This window comes from Rhea pennata, chromosome 1 (assembly GCF_028389875.1).
Source record: "Rhea pennata isolate bPtePen1 chromosome 1, bPtePen1.pri, whole genome shotgun sequence".
NCBI lineage: Eukaryota > Metazoa > Chordata > Aves > Rheiformes > Rheidae > Rhea > Rhea pennata.
The window spans coordinates 93601648-93620152 of NC_084663.1; the positions used below are offsets into that span (position 1 = coordinate 93601648).

The following is an 18505-nucleotide window of genomic DNA, read 5'->3' on the forward strand; positions in this document are numbered from 1 at the left end:
TGTCTGATATCTAATCTCTTACATTGAGTTAAAAGAGGGAGTAAACCTGCAATTCTTGTAATATGAAAAATTCAAATTAGTGAACTCTTTGGTAGATTAGGCAGGGGAGAGTTAATGGGAAGTCAAACCTTTTCTCTTAAGTTTTCAAGACATGATGTATTTCTGCAGAACACTATGGGTTTTAGATCAGGCCCTCAGTTAGCAGTATAGCACAGTCGACAAATTCCCCCCGGCAGCCTAGAATTTGAAGTCTAATGTAAAAGCACAGGTTGGATATGCCCTATTCCTCCTAAAAGATAGGAGCAATAACCTGCCTTTCAGGGCGGGGGGGGGGGGTGACAATTGATGAACAAATATTGTTTTGCATCTTTCTCTGGTTAATTTGAACTAAGTCAAAAACAGAAGAATAAACAGAGTGGAAAATCAAGGTATTTTGAAGTTTCTGTAACACAAAATCATAGGTCACTAATCAATTACAATTCTTGAAGACAATTTTAAAACAGCAGATAGAGTTTGACAAATCTTTGTTTTTAAATTTGCAACTTTCAAAACAAGACCACACATGAGAGACTACTAAACTAAATAGAAATAGAATGAGAGAGGCAGGACTCATGGATCAAATCTACAGGGAACTGGGAGGAGATTAGTACAGTGTTAATGTGGGTAATCCACAAGGGTCCACATGAAGCCAGAGTCTGTAATATGTGATTAATGAGAAGTGGTAGGAATTGTGAATAACGAAGTTAACAAAATCTGCCAATGACAAAATCATTTAGATTACTAAATTAGATATCTAAATTATCATTTAGATATTCCTATTAGTTTAGGAGAGGAATTTGAACATCACAGGCTCTGTGAAGGATTTTCCTCAACATTTAGCTATTGTCAAAAAGAGAAGATTGGGGTGCATAAGAAATAGATTATGGAATAAAACAGAACACTATGGGGCTGTAATATGAATTAGTTGTGCAGCCTCACGTGGAATGCTAAACATACTATTTCAAAGTGGTTATTGCAGAAATTTGGCGAATTCACGAAAGAGCAAATGAAAATGACTTCAGAATGAGGAAAAACGAGTGAAAGAATGAGAAAGAAGGAGCAGAGAAGAAACCTGATGTTGGCTAAATTCAGAGACAGGGTCCTTTTTTATCTCTAGCTTGCAGGTAATCCACCCTTAGCAAATCCTCAAATTCAAAAAGCTAAACAAAGGCTCAAAGAAGTAGTTTTATAAGAATGCAAATTCTTGCATTTTGACGTCTTTTGAGAAATCCACTCATAATATGGATTTACTGTTTTCTAGGAAAAAGATATTCACTCTGGTTTGATTGGGCCAATACTGATATGTCAGAAAGGAACCTTCAATATGTCGAACAACAACAGAACACCGACTCGAGAATTTTTCTTACTTTTTATGGTCTTTGATGAAGACAAAAGCTGGTATTTTGACAAATCTTCTAGAAGGCCTTGTACTGAGAAGACCCAAGAGATGCAAAAATGCCACAAATTCTATGGTACTTACTCCCTTTTGCCTATTACTCAGTCTATTCGGAGGGTATAGGGAAAAGGCTTGGAATTGGATGAATCTCAGCTCACTGTGTCTTTGAACATACCTAAGTTCTGCACATGAATAAATTATGAAAATTATTAAAAGTTATTATTTGGTGTTATCCATTGTGCCTGTAATCGTCATATTTTATAAGCAGAGACTAGCGCTGGCTAGAAATTTTTCAACAGAATATTTCTCTCTCTCACTCACATGCATCTACCTTTGTACATTAAAAAAAAAAAGAAAAAGAAAAAGATTGAGGAAACAAAACACCTCTTTTTTCACAAGAAGCTAATTCCCTGGAAAATGGGAAATTTGTGCAAGAAATTTTAAAATACAATAATAATCTGACAAAACAACTAGTTCTGCTGGAAGACTTTGAAGCAGCTCTAGGACAGCCCTTCTTGTACCTCTCTGTGGGTAGAGATTTTAGCCATGTAGAGTTGAAGTTGAGGAAGTGGCTAAATATTCAAAGTTAACATTTTCTTCTGTTCAGGATAATGGTCAGTGATGAAATTTTCTGAAATCCATCCTATACGTGAGCTGTCTTTGAAAACCTGATGCTTCTGTGTTATAAATCACATGAACAAGTGATCATATATGAAAGTAGTGTTTGGAGAGATGGAATCTGCATTTTTGGAGAAGTGGAGAATCTGCATTTTGAAAATATGATCTATAAAATCAGTTGTTGATCAGAGGTGTCAGTTGTGGCAATATATTTCCTTATTCTCCTACCTGCTGTGTCTTACAAGCAAACTGTTCAAAACATCTGGTGAGGTTCCTATATTATTTGAGCTGATGGTACAACAGACTATTAAGTGTGTAGCACTTTAAACTGAGAAAAAATTTTGTCATATACCTTACTTTATTAAATATTTGGCTCATTTTAATAACTGCATTCTAGTACTTTAAAAGAGCTGTTTGTGAACAGTTAATCTTGATAACAATGTTTTTTCCCCCCAGCCATTAATGGGATAACCCACAATTTGCAAGGCTTGAAGATGTATGAAGGTGAGCTAGTCCGATGGCATTTGCTGAATATGGGAGGGCCAAAAGATATTCATGTTGTTCATTTTCATGGACAGACTTTCATAGAACAAGGAGAGCCAAAGCATCAGCTTGGTACATACACACTCCTTCCAGGTAAGTATCAGATTGCAATAAATTTTCTTGGGTGGCCTTTCTAGTCTGTCTTCTTTATATCTGTGTAAGGGTGAACAGAAATTGGCTTTGGGCACAATGGGAAAGTGTTTGAGAGCAGTAACAATTAATTTTGTGTATGATGATCAGAAGGAAAATTCAGGTCTTTGCACGTCATTTAATATTGTGGGAGAGGGGAAATGAAGAGGAATTGTCCTCTAAAACAGGAGATACTGGGTAAAGTTAGGAACAAAACATAAGTACTTGGACAAATGTTCTCCTCTTACATGAGAAGGGATATAAATGGAAGATGAATGTCAGTATAGTCTATAGCACTAACTATACAGCACCACTATATGTAGTAAACTTAATAGTACTGTTCATTACATGGGTACTCAGCACTGTGCTCAATGTGCAGACATCTACTGTTGCATGTATCCAAGGTTGTATAGTTTATAGCAGCAGCAAAGCTTAGGTTTTCATCTGGTTAGGTTTTGATTCCAATCTCTGTCTCCAACTGGAATTTGCCTGTTAAGAAAAGATAAAGACTGAGATGGTGGTGGCTATTGCTTTGACTGAAATGTGTTGCAGGTTATTTAATTCTTCTAGGTCATGACATAGGATTATCTTTGGTTTAACCTCCAGCCTCACTATCACCAACCTTATGATAGCACTAAACTTCTTCCTTCTATTTTTTCAAGGCTTATTTCGAACAATTGAAATGAAGCCACAGAAACCTGGCTGGTGGCTTTTAGACACTGAAGTGGGGGAATATCAACAAGCAGGAATGCAGGCATCCTATATGGTTATAGAAAAAGGTACTGAACTAAGGTATTTGTGGCTGGGGGACTCTGGCTATAAAATCATCTCTACCCTTTTAGGATCATTAAAAGAAATTTGGGAAGTTACTTAGAAAAAATCTTAATCAGATTAAAGAAATGAGTTTCCAAGTAGGAAATGATTACTATAATTTAGTCTAGAATAAAAAACATTCAGCCTTTAACATACTGCCTTCAAAGTAGTAATTTTTCTTAGACTGATCAGTGGATTAAACTGTTGAGAGGAATTGCAGAGATTAATTCGGCCTTCTCTGGAAAAAGAGTGGTTATGTTACAGTATTACGAAGAGTTGTTCTGAGTGGTGTTGTCTTAGAGCTTTCTACCAGACTATATGTTGGAGTAGCCTTCCTTTTCTTTAATAACAAAATTACTCTGCTGTCTCTAGAATGCAGGATTCCAATGGGGCTAGCAAGTGGAGTTGTACTTGATTCACAAATCAACGCTTCACATCATATAGGTGAGTTAACACTTGTGAAGGTCCAGGCATGCCCCTGAGTATACTTGGCAAAATACTGGAATTCCAGATTCTTTTGGCATCTCTTGATACGTCTTACAAGATTAGTTCAGCAGTGAATCAACTGTTAGATTTAAAAGCTCTCCAGTCCTGCAGGCACAGAATCTGAGCTGTACTAGGAAGCCCTCATCATTATATTCTAACAGTGTCGCAGGTCCTTTGGCAGTAGCACAAGCCTGAGAGCCAGAAGGTCCCCTGTCAGTGGCTTGCTGGATGATCTGGAACAAATTTAGCTCTATCATTTTATCTTTCAAGTTCCCTTCTTGAAAATCAACACCAAGTGTTCAAAAGGCTTTTGAGATTTGACCTGCCCAAACATGTCGTGTGAGCTGTGAAAGTGCAAAGAATTCTACATGGGCAATAGCAAATAAAGGTGTACAGATTACAAACACATGCAGAAACACACATCCTTTCCCTTGAAATAACAAACAAATTACTTATTTTGGAAACCTCATTTCACTGTGGATCTAACTTTCTTTCTTTATGTCCTCCCACAGTGTCATGAAGGCTTGAAAGCTGTGTTGTCAAACATTTTCAACATCAGTTGTTAACCTGGAAACCTCCTTATACAGAGGGAAGCTCTCTGCTGTTAATGCAGACCACATTTTGTGTCTGATCCTGCTTGCAGCTAGAACTTGTTTAGAAAACTCCAAAGCCTGGTTGTACTGTAGACAGTACGTTACATAAAAGGCTGTTACTTTATAGTCATTCTTCTGACTATAATTTTTCAAGGTAGCTGCTGACTTTTAGTTGTTGATTGTGTCCAAATTATCCCATGTGATACATTTGGAGTTTCTACGGGGTTTTTTTCAAGACAGATTTGAAAGGAACTGAAGTATTCAATCTCAGCAGCTAGTTACAGCCTCCATTGTTTTCAGCACTCCTATTTACAACCTTGTTCTATTCCTGTTTTCTTCTTAGACTATTGGGAACCCAAGTTAGCCAGATTAAACAATTCTGGAAGCTATAATGCTTGGAGCACTGAAATGAAAGAGGATGAACTCCCTTGGATCCAGGTATGGTTGATGCAATACATGCTAGGCCATTGTTGAGCCTTGGCAATGGCTATACAATCCTGTCTTGGGATTTTCTTGCATCTTGTGTTAGAGTGTCAAGTCTTTCTTGCTCCTGCCAGAAAGACTGCAGGGGAAAACCAGAGATGTAGCAGGTTTGACTTGTGATACGGTAAACTGTCTGCTTCTCTGGAGTTACCCAGTCTATCGGTACTGAGACCCAGTGGCTGACCAGTTGCCCTCACAGTCTAAGCTGTAACCATTTTGTAGGCAATTGAAGTCATTCCTTCTGCTACTACTTTTCTCTCTCTTTCTAACAATGCATGTTTATGTAAGCTTGTTGTGTGATCATCTGAAATAGTCTAATATCTGAAACATTGCTTCAGATTGAGTTGGGGGAGGTGCTTCTATGTCCAGTTTGACACAGCATAACCTGACTTCACAGGCAAATGAAACTCATACAGTTGTGGTTTTAGGCAGTGTATCTTTCAGTCACCTCACTTCCTCCACCTTTTTGTTCCATCAAAATCACCTTTGCATCAGATAATCAATTGTAACTAAATTTAAGGAAGACGTTTCAAAGACAACTAATTTCCTAAAAAGCTCATAAAAATTGGCAGCTGGGAGAGGAGAAAAAGTCAAAGTAGTGGTGCAGCTTAAGTTTAACAGGTAGCCATTACATCTGGCTGATTGCTGACCTGTCAGAATGTGTGTGGCTTGGAAGTGGTCACCATATTGTGCTTCCTCTCACCCAGCAAATAGTTGGTGGACATTGGAAGGAGAGTGAGAAGGTTGAGGGACTCTTGTGTGGAACTGGAAATGATGCTGGGAGGAGAGAGAATTTCATAGAGGACATGGTAGCGAGGAGCTGAGTCCACTACAGGCGAGTGTGCAGAGATGTACGGAGCCTGTACCCAAGAATGAGTCCTGCTGCCGATAGGAACATCTTGCTGTTTTGTTTTTAAGTGCTAAGTGCTTTCATCTGATAGAGCTGGAATTGTGACTCCTCAGCACCTCAGAATATTATGTCCTGTTTCTCAGGCTAGATATACAAAACCAGAGGCAGCTTATGAAAATAAGGATTGGATTTCTTTAGACTCCTTTCTCCCCCTCTGTAATACAGGAACAGCAGTTCTGCTTAGCACAGGGACACAGATATTTTTGAGGTGTCTTTGTAGTGACATGATGAACACCAAAAATGCTGATGATAGTAAATGCACACACAAATGAAATGAGAGAGAGAGAGAGAGACAACATTCTTTTTGACTCTGCCATCTGCCTATATTCCTTCTGAGAGCACTAGTTTTACAGGTGCCAAAATGCAGAGCTCAATGCTATTGTGTAAACACCAAAGGATGAAACTGATTTCTCTGTATGATTTTGATTTTGTAAACACACTATTTGCTGTTCCTAGGTGGACTTCCAAAGAGAAGTTCTAATAACTGGGATACAGACACAGGGAGCCAAGCAGCTTTTATGGTCCTTTTATGTCCAGAAGTTCTTTATTGCTTATACCAAAGACAGACGGAAGTGGCTTACCTTCAGAGGAGATAGCTCTGCAGTACAAAAGGTCTGTGCATGCCTTATGGATTACAACAACCTAGGTAGCTTCATGGAATGATGCAATGATGTGACAGACAGTTTTATTTTACCTTAAGAAGTAAAGGACAAATTAATGCAGCTTGAGTCTCCAAAAGACATTTAACAATCTAATCAAATTCAGATCAGAAAACAAACTGTAAGATGAGGAACTTCCTAGACCGGGGTTTAGACTGAGCCTGTGACCTTGGCCATAGAGTCCGAATTTCTAACAAGCATCTCCCCCTGCTTTTATTTCCTAAGCCCATTTCAGCTTTATGAAGCAAGCAACAAGCTGAACTAAAAATTAGGCCCTGCCTCATTTGGAACCAGATCCTTCTTCCTGTTACAGTAGTTGAATTTTAAACTCTCTGAATTGCCTACTGAAAGCCTGTATGTAAGTATGGTCATTCTGAGAGACTCATTTTATGCCCAAACATGCCACCCCTACCAGTTACAGCTCAGTTCCATTTACCCTGAGATTTCTGAGGTAGAAATCCCAAATCAGAAAACCTGTTGTCATTCGCTCTCCTTTCTGCCTTTTAATTAATATTTTCCTACAGATTCATATAGTGCGTAGCAATGTGTATTTATTTGAACTGAGGCCTTCAGGTGATTCTGGATATACTAAGATGTAACCATCATTATTCTAACCTGCTGTGCAGCGTGGGCCACTACATCGCAGTGGATGGGGCTAATGGCATAAACAAAGACTGTTTTTGGAATAGAGCAGGGCTTTCAGCATCTAAGTTGGTATCGCTTTGAATTAACCATATGTGGATATATTTTTTAAATAGGTTTTTGAAGGTAATTCCAATGCCTATGGGATAAAAGAGAACATTATTGATCCACCTATCATTGCTAGGTATATCCGAGTCTACCCAGCACAGGCCTACAACAGGCCTACTCTTCGCATGGAGCTCCTGGGCTGTGAAGCAGATGGTAAGAATGGGCTGTGGGCTGGTGCTTCCTTCGTGGCTACTTTTGAACTAATATTTTCTCTGAATGCTCTTGGACTATGAAAAAAAAATCAAATGGTGATTTGGGAGAATGTGATGGTTTTCAGATATGTTTTCAGAATTCTCCAGTGCTATGAAAACTAGGCTTCACTGCAATGTGTCACATTGTGCTGCTTCCTCCCCCTACTCCCACAGCACTGATGAGCTGTTGGAGATTTATTGTCTCCAAAGGAACAGGGTTGAAACAACCTAGGTACTTTGGAAAGCCTTACCTGAACAATTGCATGCCTAAGCAATTCATTTGACTGTGTTGCCGAATGTATTTTTAGTACTGTCTGGAAAGAGGAAGTTCCACTTCTGGATGCATATTTATTTTCTCTCCTTCTTTTCTTCTTATTAAATTTTCCTATTAGGTTTTATCTGTCATGTTTTACTAAAAATAAGCAACTCTCATAATGTCCCAATGAAGGAAGACCTGATTTTAATGTAAGACTTGGGAAATGAAGACACCAAGGGGAATGGCTTGAGTTTGATTGCTGAGCATGCCAGCCATTAAGTGAAGCTAAAATTGTGGGTATTCTCAATTCCAGGGCTGTGGCTTAGGCTATGGCTACTCAGATGAACTGGAGATATACAATGGTTCTCTTAACAGGCTGCTCTGTGCCACTTGGAATGGAAAATGGAGAGATCAAGAATACCCAGATAACAGCCTCTTCCACTAAGACAACCTGGTTTAATATTTGGGAGCCTTTCCTTGCTCGTCTCAATCTGAAAGGAAAGATGAACGCCTGGCGAGCCAAGGTAACAACCGAGAAATAAAGAGGGATAAGGAAAAGACAGCTGTTAATAAATCTGTGCTGCCTGTGTGTTCTTGTGCTTCCTGCGCGCCGTGTCCTGTACCAAGCATGATAGGATTGCTTTGCAGTTCTTTAGCCATCCTTTGCAGAGAAGCCCATTCAACTCCTTGCCCCTAGAAGACTTTCTGGACTTCTGACAACAGCAGTGAAATCATATTTGGAGAGCTGGATGGTGTCCTGTGGGCCAGGCCCTGTAGTACTTCCCTACAAGAATAGCCCAATACAAGTTGAATATTTGGCATCAAGGGATTAAAGAGACCTTTCTTGGGTTGGTTTATAGGCAAACCAACTTAATGGGTGGTATCTGAGGCTGCAGATTCTGCCACTCTTCCACTGGGTGATGTTCAGCAAGGCATGTGAGCTCCTGTGCCTGCAAAATGGAGCTGCGTTTCTTTACAATGCATTTCCTGGAAGCTACTGTTTTATATAAGCATTCAGTACTAGTATTATATATTGCATTACAATCCTGGAGATAAATTTATGTTATTTTTCATTATTTATTGGAAATAAAAGTGAAAATCTTAAGAGGAGACAAAATACCCCATCTACAGTGGAGAAGTTAATTGTGTGGGCCACCGGGAAGTCTGGTGGCTTATGCCTCAGCTTTATTCTTCTGCATTTTTATGACTTTGTTTTGATGCAGTCTTAACTATCTTTCAACAGGAATTTTCACTTATACAAATAAAGACACAGACATGTTTGCTAATATGCCATCTTTTATCAATTGTAGTCAAACAACAACCAACAATGGCTGCAAATTGATCTCCTCACAATTAAGAAGATAACCGCTATTGCTACCCAGGGCGCCAAGTCCATGTCTTCTGAAAACTTTGTGAAATCGTATGTTATCCTGTATAGCAACCAAGGCTCCGAGTGGAAATCATATACAGATGATTCAAGCTCAGAGGCAAAGGTATTGTGCTAAATTCAGACAATTCTGTCATTGCTTGGTTTTAGATTCTGAGTGCACTCAAGACCCAGAAGCAGAACAGGGCCAAAAAGACATTCTCACAGGACTTTAAAATGCTAGGGAGCTGTACTGATTTTGCAGTAACAAAAGTGCTCCAAATTTGTAGAGAATGTAGTCAGCTTTGTGATTAAAAGGAACTGACACTATTTGTAAAGGAGGACTTTTAACTTGGATGCACAAAGGATTTCCCAGGATCTGTTTTCAGTTTTTATATGCATATATGTGTGTGTGTGTGTGTGTACGTGTAAATGAAATTCATATTAATGGACAGTTTTGTTGTAGCAGAGCTGGAGAGCTCTAGATACCCACAGAGCAGACATAGTACTTTGTATTATTGTTACCCATTTCACCCTCTACCAACCTAACCCACAGGGGCTGTCAGTACAGGTAAGATAAGGGAGGTCTGGTTTTGTATTCCATCCAAATTGCAATGCCAGGCTTTTTTGATGTGGCTGGAAGCAGAGGCTGTTTAATTCCTTCAGACACTGATACTGCTGGTCTGAACTAGCTTTGACTCAGGAAGTTAGGAAGAGACTGGATTTTATTTAAAATCAGAAATAAGCCAGTCCATTTATCCTGGATGGCTAATGCCACAGTTTGGAACCGTTTTAAAAAGAAAAAACAGCCTTTTAAAAACGCTGCCTTTTAACTAATGGTGTCTTTGTGTTTTTCAGGTTTTCACAGGTAATGAAGACAGCAGTGGGCATGTCAAGCATTTCTTTAACCCACCTATCATGTCCAGGTTTATCCGCATTGTTCCAAGAACATGGTATCATGGTATTGCCCTTCGAGTAGAACTGTTTGGCTGTGATTTTCTTGGGAATCTGGCTGTGAAGAGGACTGATGAGTCCAGGAGCTCTTAACCTTTCTGCAGTCATCATGCAGAGCAACAATTTTTTTTTACCCTTAAAAAGATCATACTTAATAATTCAGGTGTGTGCTTCATCAAAGGACCTAAATGTTTTGCAAGCAAGAATTGAGAGAAATTTCTTTGTCAGATTTTTTATTTCTATAAATAGATACCTAAGAAAATAGCTTATTTTCTATGGAAAGAAATAGCAGCAGTATTTGAATACCATTTCTTCATCCTAGCTGTAAACAGTAGTCTGTCTTGCTTTTTACTTAAAATTAAGTTCTGAATCCCTGGGGACAGAGCTCTAGCCTTAATCCTGAGTCCTGATTACCCTTGTTTTGTAATGCTTGTGAGGCACAGATGAGGAGTAGAAGGCTACTGGTGAGTGTTTTCCATACATAGGGTTGAGAAGAAAAAAACAGTGAGATACAGAGCTGTAGTGCTGCATTCCAGCAACGCCTCAGTAAGAAGGGATTGTAAAGATGGCCTCACTCCTATGCATCTTCCATCTGCCCTGGGATGGAGGAATAACACATCCCAGGATTGAGGTATATGTAACCCCTTCTTGAAGAATATTGGTTCATCTTATTGATTAGATTCTTACATACCAAGTATACCTGAAATGCTATGGATTTACTAGCAATTGATCTTCAGTGCCCTGGCAAAAGGAAGAAGTGTCACCAATACCTTTCTTCTGCTGAAATGGGAAGTGAAGTAATGTAGCCCTGATGATGGTAGGTTGTGGAATGGCAAAGGTAGAAACAAGAATCCAAAACTCCCGACTTTCAGTCCCATACAAATTTCTAGACCATGGAGAGGGGAGAGAGAGCTCCCTAGGAAAGGAAGAAATTGAGAACCAGAGTTGTCCAGTGAGAATACATTCTAGCAGTGGCAGAGGAGGGTAGATGAAACTGGGTGATAAAAACACCTGCATCTTTTTTACTATTTAGCCCTTAAAAGTGTTTTCACTAATGGAGCCACTATTGCACAGAAAATGTATATGGATTTTTCCCAGAATGACTACATCTAGTGGAAATATATACAGCCTTTGAAATTGTCATTCCAGCAGACTTCTAGCTAAGTGTTCAGCAGTACCTTTGGCTTCTGTCCTGTACACTGTTTAATTGCAGTACTTCCATTTATCACACTAGGAACCCTTTAGCAGAATGGAATACCTGTTTTAATAGTTTGTCTTTGTGCCTTACACAGTGTTTTTTCAGTAGTTTCAATTTTTATATCTTATAAACTGTTATAAAATGAAGGTATAGAACAGGAATGAAAGAAATATAAAACTAAATATTTTTCTTTTTCCTTTTTTACTGTGTCACAAACTGTTGTCATTTTTCACTGGAAAATAAAGACAATATTCTGCATGAATAAAGACAGCATTTTAATTTATATGTTTGCATTGACAATAGTACCTCTTTCACAAAAATTAGTGAAATTTTGCATTATAAACGTAACATTTTCTGATTGATAGTAAATTTCAATGACAAGTAGAATTTCTTTCAGATTGTGAAACTGTATGAATAATTGCTTAATTTTAGAAGATCAGTTGCTTAATGTTTTGTAATGGCACTTAATCTATTTTTATTTTTGATACAGCCATGAAATTGCAATGCGTGCCATATTCACTAACAGAAGAAAAAAATCCAAACTCTGGAGACAGGTTTTACCCTAGAAAACAAATAGTTAAATACTTGTAAACCTCAGCAGAACCAGGATTTTGTGTGGTCAGTGCTAACCAATTAATGTTTATTAAGGCCATGATCTTAAAAGTTTTAAATAAGTAATTACTTCATCTTGTATGTGTAAAGTTAGACTAATTCATTGCAGGAGCAGGACCCAATACCTCTGCGTCAGTTTTACAAGCTGGAGATTGATGCTACTTGCTAAAGGATAGGATTAGATTTTTTAATAGATGTATTTTACTAAATACAATAGATAAAATTCTATATAAAATTTTCTCTTAAAAAGTATAGGAGAAATTGAGTAGATTTGTTTATAATTTTCCATGATTAATACTTTCATAAAAATGGCATTTGTTAGATATACTATGTATTTTTAATTTACTGGTTTTCCTTTCTTTCTTTCTTTTTTTTTGGGGGGGTTATGACAAACACAAACAGCAAGCCAGAAGAGGGCTACTACTCAGCAAGGGTAGAAGAAAGTAGAGAGAGTAGAAGAACCCCCAGGTATGAGTGGCATTCACTCAAATGTATTCATTTTTAAAGGATGTCTGATATTATTTGAAGGATTTATTGGTTATGAGGAAAGGACTTGCAGAAAGTTGTGATACTGTCCTGGCAAAGGACATAATGCCATATTTTAGATAAAAAGAAATCAAAGTATTTTTCTATGGGAAAGTGTGAGAAGTCATGTCATTTATGCTTTTAATTATTTAAGTAGTGTAATATCTAGTAATTAAGATCAGAAACATCAAAAACTTCAAACTCAGCCATTTTAATGCACATATATTCAAAAAGTAAAAAAAAGAAAAAAGAAAAAAGAAAAAAAAATAATTGGCAACATGGGCTGATGTGAGAGAATATGATTTTCTATGGAAAAGAGTTTGTAACAGTTAAGTTTTTTCTTGAAAGTCCAGGCTATGGCAAACTTACTTGCTTATTGTATGCCTTTTATGTGAAAGCATTTCCACATGCAAATGGAGTGTGAAATTCTTGGTGCATATGTACAGCAAGGAAGATATGGAAGCATATCTGCACTGGATCTGCCAAAGTGAGGGTAAACTTTGTTTAGTGAGCCCTCAGATGACTCGAAAACAAAGAACTCGTCATTCATACAAAGCAGTCAGTTTAGATTGAATCTGCCTAAGCTTTTAGAAATTGTTAGTTAAAATGGTCAGACTTACACACCCTTTCACAAAACATGGAATGAAATCCTGTGGATGATGAAGTTATTTGAATAATTCACATGGCTCTCAAGGGAGCAAGAATTCCTGCAGTTCTTCCAAACTAAAGAAAAGATGCATTTCACAACGTAATGGTTTAAAAAATACAAAGTGTTTTGAACTGAGGGGAGAATGTGGTACCAAAGTTCAGAGTATTACCATCTTTCTTTACACATAAATCTGAGTGGATGCCTTCACAATGGTCTTTTAATCCAAAATATGAAGATACCTGTTTTTAGCCTTGAAGTAACATAATAATGGGGTTGCTGCACTCTATAGTTGTTTCAGCTTCCAGGAGGCCTTCAAGGGCCCAGCACAGAGCACCCCAATATGGCTGGCTTTGTATGAATTCCCATGCTTTTCTCGCAAGGTGCCAGACCATAACTGTTTCCTTTTGCTTTCCAGAGGTGGTGGCTGTACGACTTCCTTCTGACACTGGCAGTGTCTATGCTGCAGTTGGAAATGGGTGGAAGTATATGCAAATGCAGCTGGGCAGCTCTAAAGTAGTTACTGACAGCAGCAGCATAGTAGTTTTTTCTTCAGACCCTGACGCATTAGCCCAATATTCAGACAGGTTTGTACAGACTGCACTGTAAAGTATAGTTTAAAGCTGACTGAGGCAGGTTCACATACATTGGTAAGCACAACTCTTTCTTCGAAAGTCGATATACCCTCATTTTTTGCTGGTTTTTCTGCTGGCTGTTCTGACCCTAGCACCTGTGCTGTAGAGGTAGCTGAACTGAGTCTGAACTAGTTCTCATCTTCACCGAGGTTCCGAAGAGTTTGCAAGTGGGTGGTTCTCTCCACACCACTGGCATAGCAACGGGTGGTAGAGACACAAAGCTGCATATTATCTATGGATTAAAGTCAATGCAAATCATGCATCTATGTTCCCTCTCCCAGAAGCCTCCTCAGATGTGCATTAAAATAGAAGCAAAAGTGAAACATAAGCCCTGGGGCACTTTACATGTTAGAAATGTCGCCAAGTGTGCAGAGCAAAAACAAGGAATTACCAATGTGAAGTGCCAGGAGACTTGTATGAAAAAAACTGTTACACAAGTTGGAATCTGGCCAGGACTCCAGACAAATATTGTGCCCAGTGACGATGCTCTCCCCCATCCTGAAATGGCCAGAAACACTGGTGGTTCGATCAGGATTTTAGGACTGTGCCAAGGGGCAACAGAAGGGTTACAATTTCATGAGCAGTGCTGCTCAGTAGGTATCTTTTATCAGAGGAAAAGGCCTGTGGGAAACATACCTATCGGAGGAAGGTAAAGGTTGTACTCATGAACGCAGGGGTGCTAGGGAAGACTGTTATAGTATGTTACTACTTAGCACCATAGAAATAAGATGCAACAGTATCCTGGAGTGACCAACTGCTGTTTTGTATTAGTGAGTCATTCATTCCACTTGATCACGTTGAATGTTCTTATTGCTCTCAGTCCTACATTCTGTTTGTTTATTCACGCTAGCTGTGCATCATAACTAGTTTATCCACCCACACTCTCCTATCATTGCTGTGCCTTGTTCCCCTTTTATTTGTCACACCCAGTAGTTGCATCATGCTTTAATTACAATAATTTCTTCTGGGCAGGGACTTCATCTTCCTCAATGTTTGTACAGCAAACATTGTTTGTTTCCAAAATGAGACATGGAATCATTCACAGGGTTCCTGGGCACATCTGTGACACCATTCCTGATGGGAACAATACTGTGTTAAGCCCACTGTGACCCAGGTATGTCTAAAACGCATAGACTGATCCAAATCGACCTGTATGCTTCTACATTTAATGACAGTACTGGGTAAGTTTTTCTTTATCTCTACTCAATCCATTGCTTCCTTCTCTTTATAACACCTACTACTGTAGTCTGTGTTAGCACTTCCTGTGAAAATGTGTACATCGGTGTCCCCTATTTGTAGCAGACTTAAGTGACATTTCTAATTTTCTCCCTGCTTAGCTTACTGTAAAATACTTCAAAACCAACATTATGCTGGTAATGGAAATTTATTGTGCTGTACAACATGATGCCTCTTAGACTAAGCATTAATCTGATATCCCATTGAAAGTTATTCCATAAATGAATTCTTCAGCCATGGATGTCTTATTTCTAATAGCTGTGTGCTTCAGCCTGCAATGTGTCAAATGCATAGACTGCTGTGGTATGCTGTGGGTAGTGGCAGTTCTCTACCAGAGGCTCTAGATAGCAACCTGTTACCTAACTGCTTAATTTTGCAGAGAAGGCTACAGTTAGTCCTAAGGCTTCTGCAGGTCTTTGTATCTTGGCTTTTATACAGGGTTCTCTATCAGCTGTGTTCCTGTAAACTGCAGTGCTGCTTTTTTTTCCCTCTCTCTCTTCTCTCTATTCCCCTCAGCACAGCTTTCAGGATATACTTGGTTTAGGAGAAAAAGAAATAATAAAACCAAAGATACAGTATCTGAGCAAGGAATGATCCGTGTTAAAGCTTTTGAATTAACCCTTCATTGCTACATAATTTTGTAAGTCTCCCGTTCAGAGCCCCAAAATAATTAAAAGGATCGGTCAGGGGAAGCTAGAAGAGATGGACATCCAAGGTTGCATCCAGTCTTCTGTTGTTACATATAGATGTTATCAATAGGCCTTATTGTAAACTAATCTCATATCATTTCAGAAATAACTTGCTTTATGGTTCTCACTACTCCTGTTGGATCAAGTATGCATCATAGTTAACAGAGTCTACCTCCCCAAGTTAATTACAATATCCAAAATCATAAAAACATTGAAGTAATTTGCTGTCTTTTCTCATGTTCGTGTGCCTTTGTTCCATGTGTACTCAGCAAAGGACATACCTATTTTACTCTCTGCTTTTGGCTAGTCTCAGAGTCATTTGTACCATGTTAATGTTAAATACTGGCTTCACAAGAGTATGGGAAGCTCTTACTTTACGGAAACTTTTTTTTCCAAACAACATAGGATGACTTTAAGGGAACTTTTCTTGCACACAGGTCTTACAAATTCCTCCACATGAACTGCAAGCCAAAACTGGTTAACAGTACCCCTCCCTGGTACATTTTTATGTGAAACCTGTAAGAGTTTATGGTTTGGGTAAGATGTGGCCTTAAAACCTTACTGAGTCTGAGATTGAACTGTGCATTTAGATGAATTGCTTGTGTCTCACACTGAATCAAACACCCTCAGGATGATCCCACCCTAGATTCAGACAAAAGAGATGCTTAGTTCCTAGCACTAAGGAAAGGAGCAACAGGGTCCTGCTGAAGGGCTTGGTATAATTTTTTCTAACAACATGCCAGCAGCAGTTTCTGAGATGGATTTGAAAATGTGGAGAGTTCTGGGCGAGTGCAAATTTCAAGCTTCCTTTGTGCAACAGAGGAGCAGGGAAAACACAGCTGGGATATCCCATGGAGCCCTTTGGCATACTACAGCCCGACGTTTTATGGAGGTGAGGTTTCTTCTAAAGTGACTGTATGAGGAAACCCATACACCCTGAAGACAGTTCTGAGTGGCCAAGTAACCCAGCACAGATGTTATCAGCAAAAGAGTGAACTAGTAAGGGACCGAGGATCTGCATCCATCGGAATTCAGTAGGAAAGGCCCTGAAGGACAGTGGGCACTGACCTGAAGCCTGCAGCCTCTGTGTTAAGGTGAGAGTCTCAGAAATGCACAGTCCCCACATCTTGGGCTTTTCTGCAGTCAAGTATAAATCTACTCAATTAGCATTTAATTTAATGCAAGTTGCATTATTGTATCCAAGATCAGACCCGAATTTTAAATGGATTCCTTATGGCTTTGATTTTCTGTTGAAATTTTAACCTCAAGATATCAGCTTGCCAGTTCTCTTCCCTCCATGATACGGACTCTACTGGATAAATCAGTCTCAGGTTCTGTCCAATGCTACTGCATGACTTATGTGCTCATATAAAATGTTACTCACTGGGATGTGTTCAGGCGATATATAAGCCAGAGTTGGATCTAGAGAGGGCAGCCATCACACAGCGTGTCAACACTGTAACTTTCATTCATTCAGTCCAGGTCATACATATGCGGGTGGTACCTGTGTCTGACAGACTTGCATGGGCTGTTATGATATTGAAAGATTTGACAACTATTTCTATGTACTATTATTTATATGGAAGCCCTCATAATAAGACCAATCATAGCAATCATTCAGACTGGTCAAACCTTTCCGGCAAGACGATGATTCTATCTGGAAAAGTGGTTTCATCCTGCATAGAACATAGTCTTTTTCATAACACTCTTCACATCTGATTGGCAAGCTAGAAACAAGCTAACACATAACTTTGAAATGAAATAAATCATTGTTCAGTGTTAATATAAATTGTAAGGTTATTTTCGCTTGGCTTAATAATTAAAAAAAAAAAAAAAAAAGTTTTACAGCTGAAGGTTAGAAAATTTTCTCCTATTCTTGCTTCTTTATTTTTAAACCTCCTATTCTTTTCCCACTGAAAAAGAGGTATCTTCATTGAGAGGTTAGGGACCAGGTAAGATTTTTTTTTCCCACAGCTTATGTTTTTTTGCATTTTGGGAAAAAAAGGAAAAAGTTTGGAAGTTTTGAGGTTTTCTTTTAACTTTACCTTTTTCCCATAGAGTGAAGGGGCAGAGAGAGAAAATGGGAAGGAAGACTGGGGGAAGGAAAGATAGCAGTAAAAATCCAAGGAATAAATTTTAGGCTTGTTTCTAGAAGCTGAAAATGTTCGTGAAAACAGAATAAAGTGAGTTCTTTGGAGAACAAAAGAAACTCTGAGAAAATCTGGAGTATTTCAGTCAAAATATTCCAGGTTGTCTTTCTTAGCATTTTTTGGAGAAATCTAGGTTCCCTTATTGACTATCTGTGTAACAAAGTAACTGTATTGACAAAACTCACTCCACCCCAGCCAACTCCCCTCCAGAAACAGCAGTTGAGCCCCAGGGGTTTAACTCCGGGGATTCCTAATGAGGAGGTGACTGAGGCCACCCATCACACCCTCTGAGCGACTTGGAGTTTGTGAGAACCGCTGCCCCTCAGCTGGGCGCACCATGGTTCCTCCAAAGCGTTAGTCCTTCTTTGTGGCTCTGCTCAGCACGCAGCAATGAAACCAGCAGGGAGATGCCAGCTATTGCCTCATTCTGTCAGCCCATGCCCTCCCCTTACCTGCACCCGAGCCGTGTGCTGACAGTGCAGAGGGGCTGTGAGAGCCACGTGAGAGGGGGCTGTTTGCTTCCCCATTGCAATTTGTTTAGCAGTTGCTAAAGTCGTTGCTTTGGCCCTTTCTACTCTAGCCATGCTGCTTTAAGAGATCAGCAGTTCCTTGCAAATGGCTAAGATGG

The 18505-nt window shown here is 39.0% G+C and overlaps 1 protein-coding gene across 1 annotated transcript in view; it reads left to right on the forward strand.

Moving 5' to 3' along the window:
* F5 (coagulation factor V) overlaps positions 1-11538 on the forward strand; it is a 34694-nt gene extending 23156 nt beyond the window's left edge. Inside the window, exons 17-26 of the mRNA XM_062572174.1 lie at positions 1301-1511; positions 2510-2689; positions 3388-3504; positions 3911-3982; positions 4961-5055; positions 6467-6622; positions 7428-7572; positions 8242-8390; positions 9177-9359; positions 10091-11538. Coding sequence (XP_062428158.1) covers positions 1301-1511; positions 2510-2689; positions 3388-3504; positions 3911-3982; positions 4961-5055; positions 6467-6622; positions 7428-7572; positions 8242-8390; positions 9177-9359; positions 10091-10279 — 1497 coding nt within the window. The 3' untranslated portion in view covers positions 10280-11538. The remainder of the gene's footprint in view (positions 1-1300; positions 1512-2509; positions 2690-3387; positions 3505-3910; positions 3983-4960; positions 5056-6466; positions 6623-7427; positions 7573-8241; positions 8391-9176; positions 9360-10090) is intronic.
* Positions 11539-18505: the final 6967 nt, after the last annotated feature.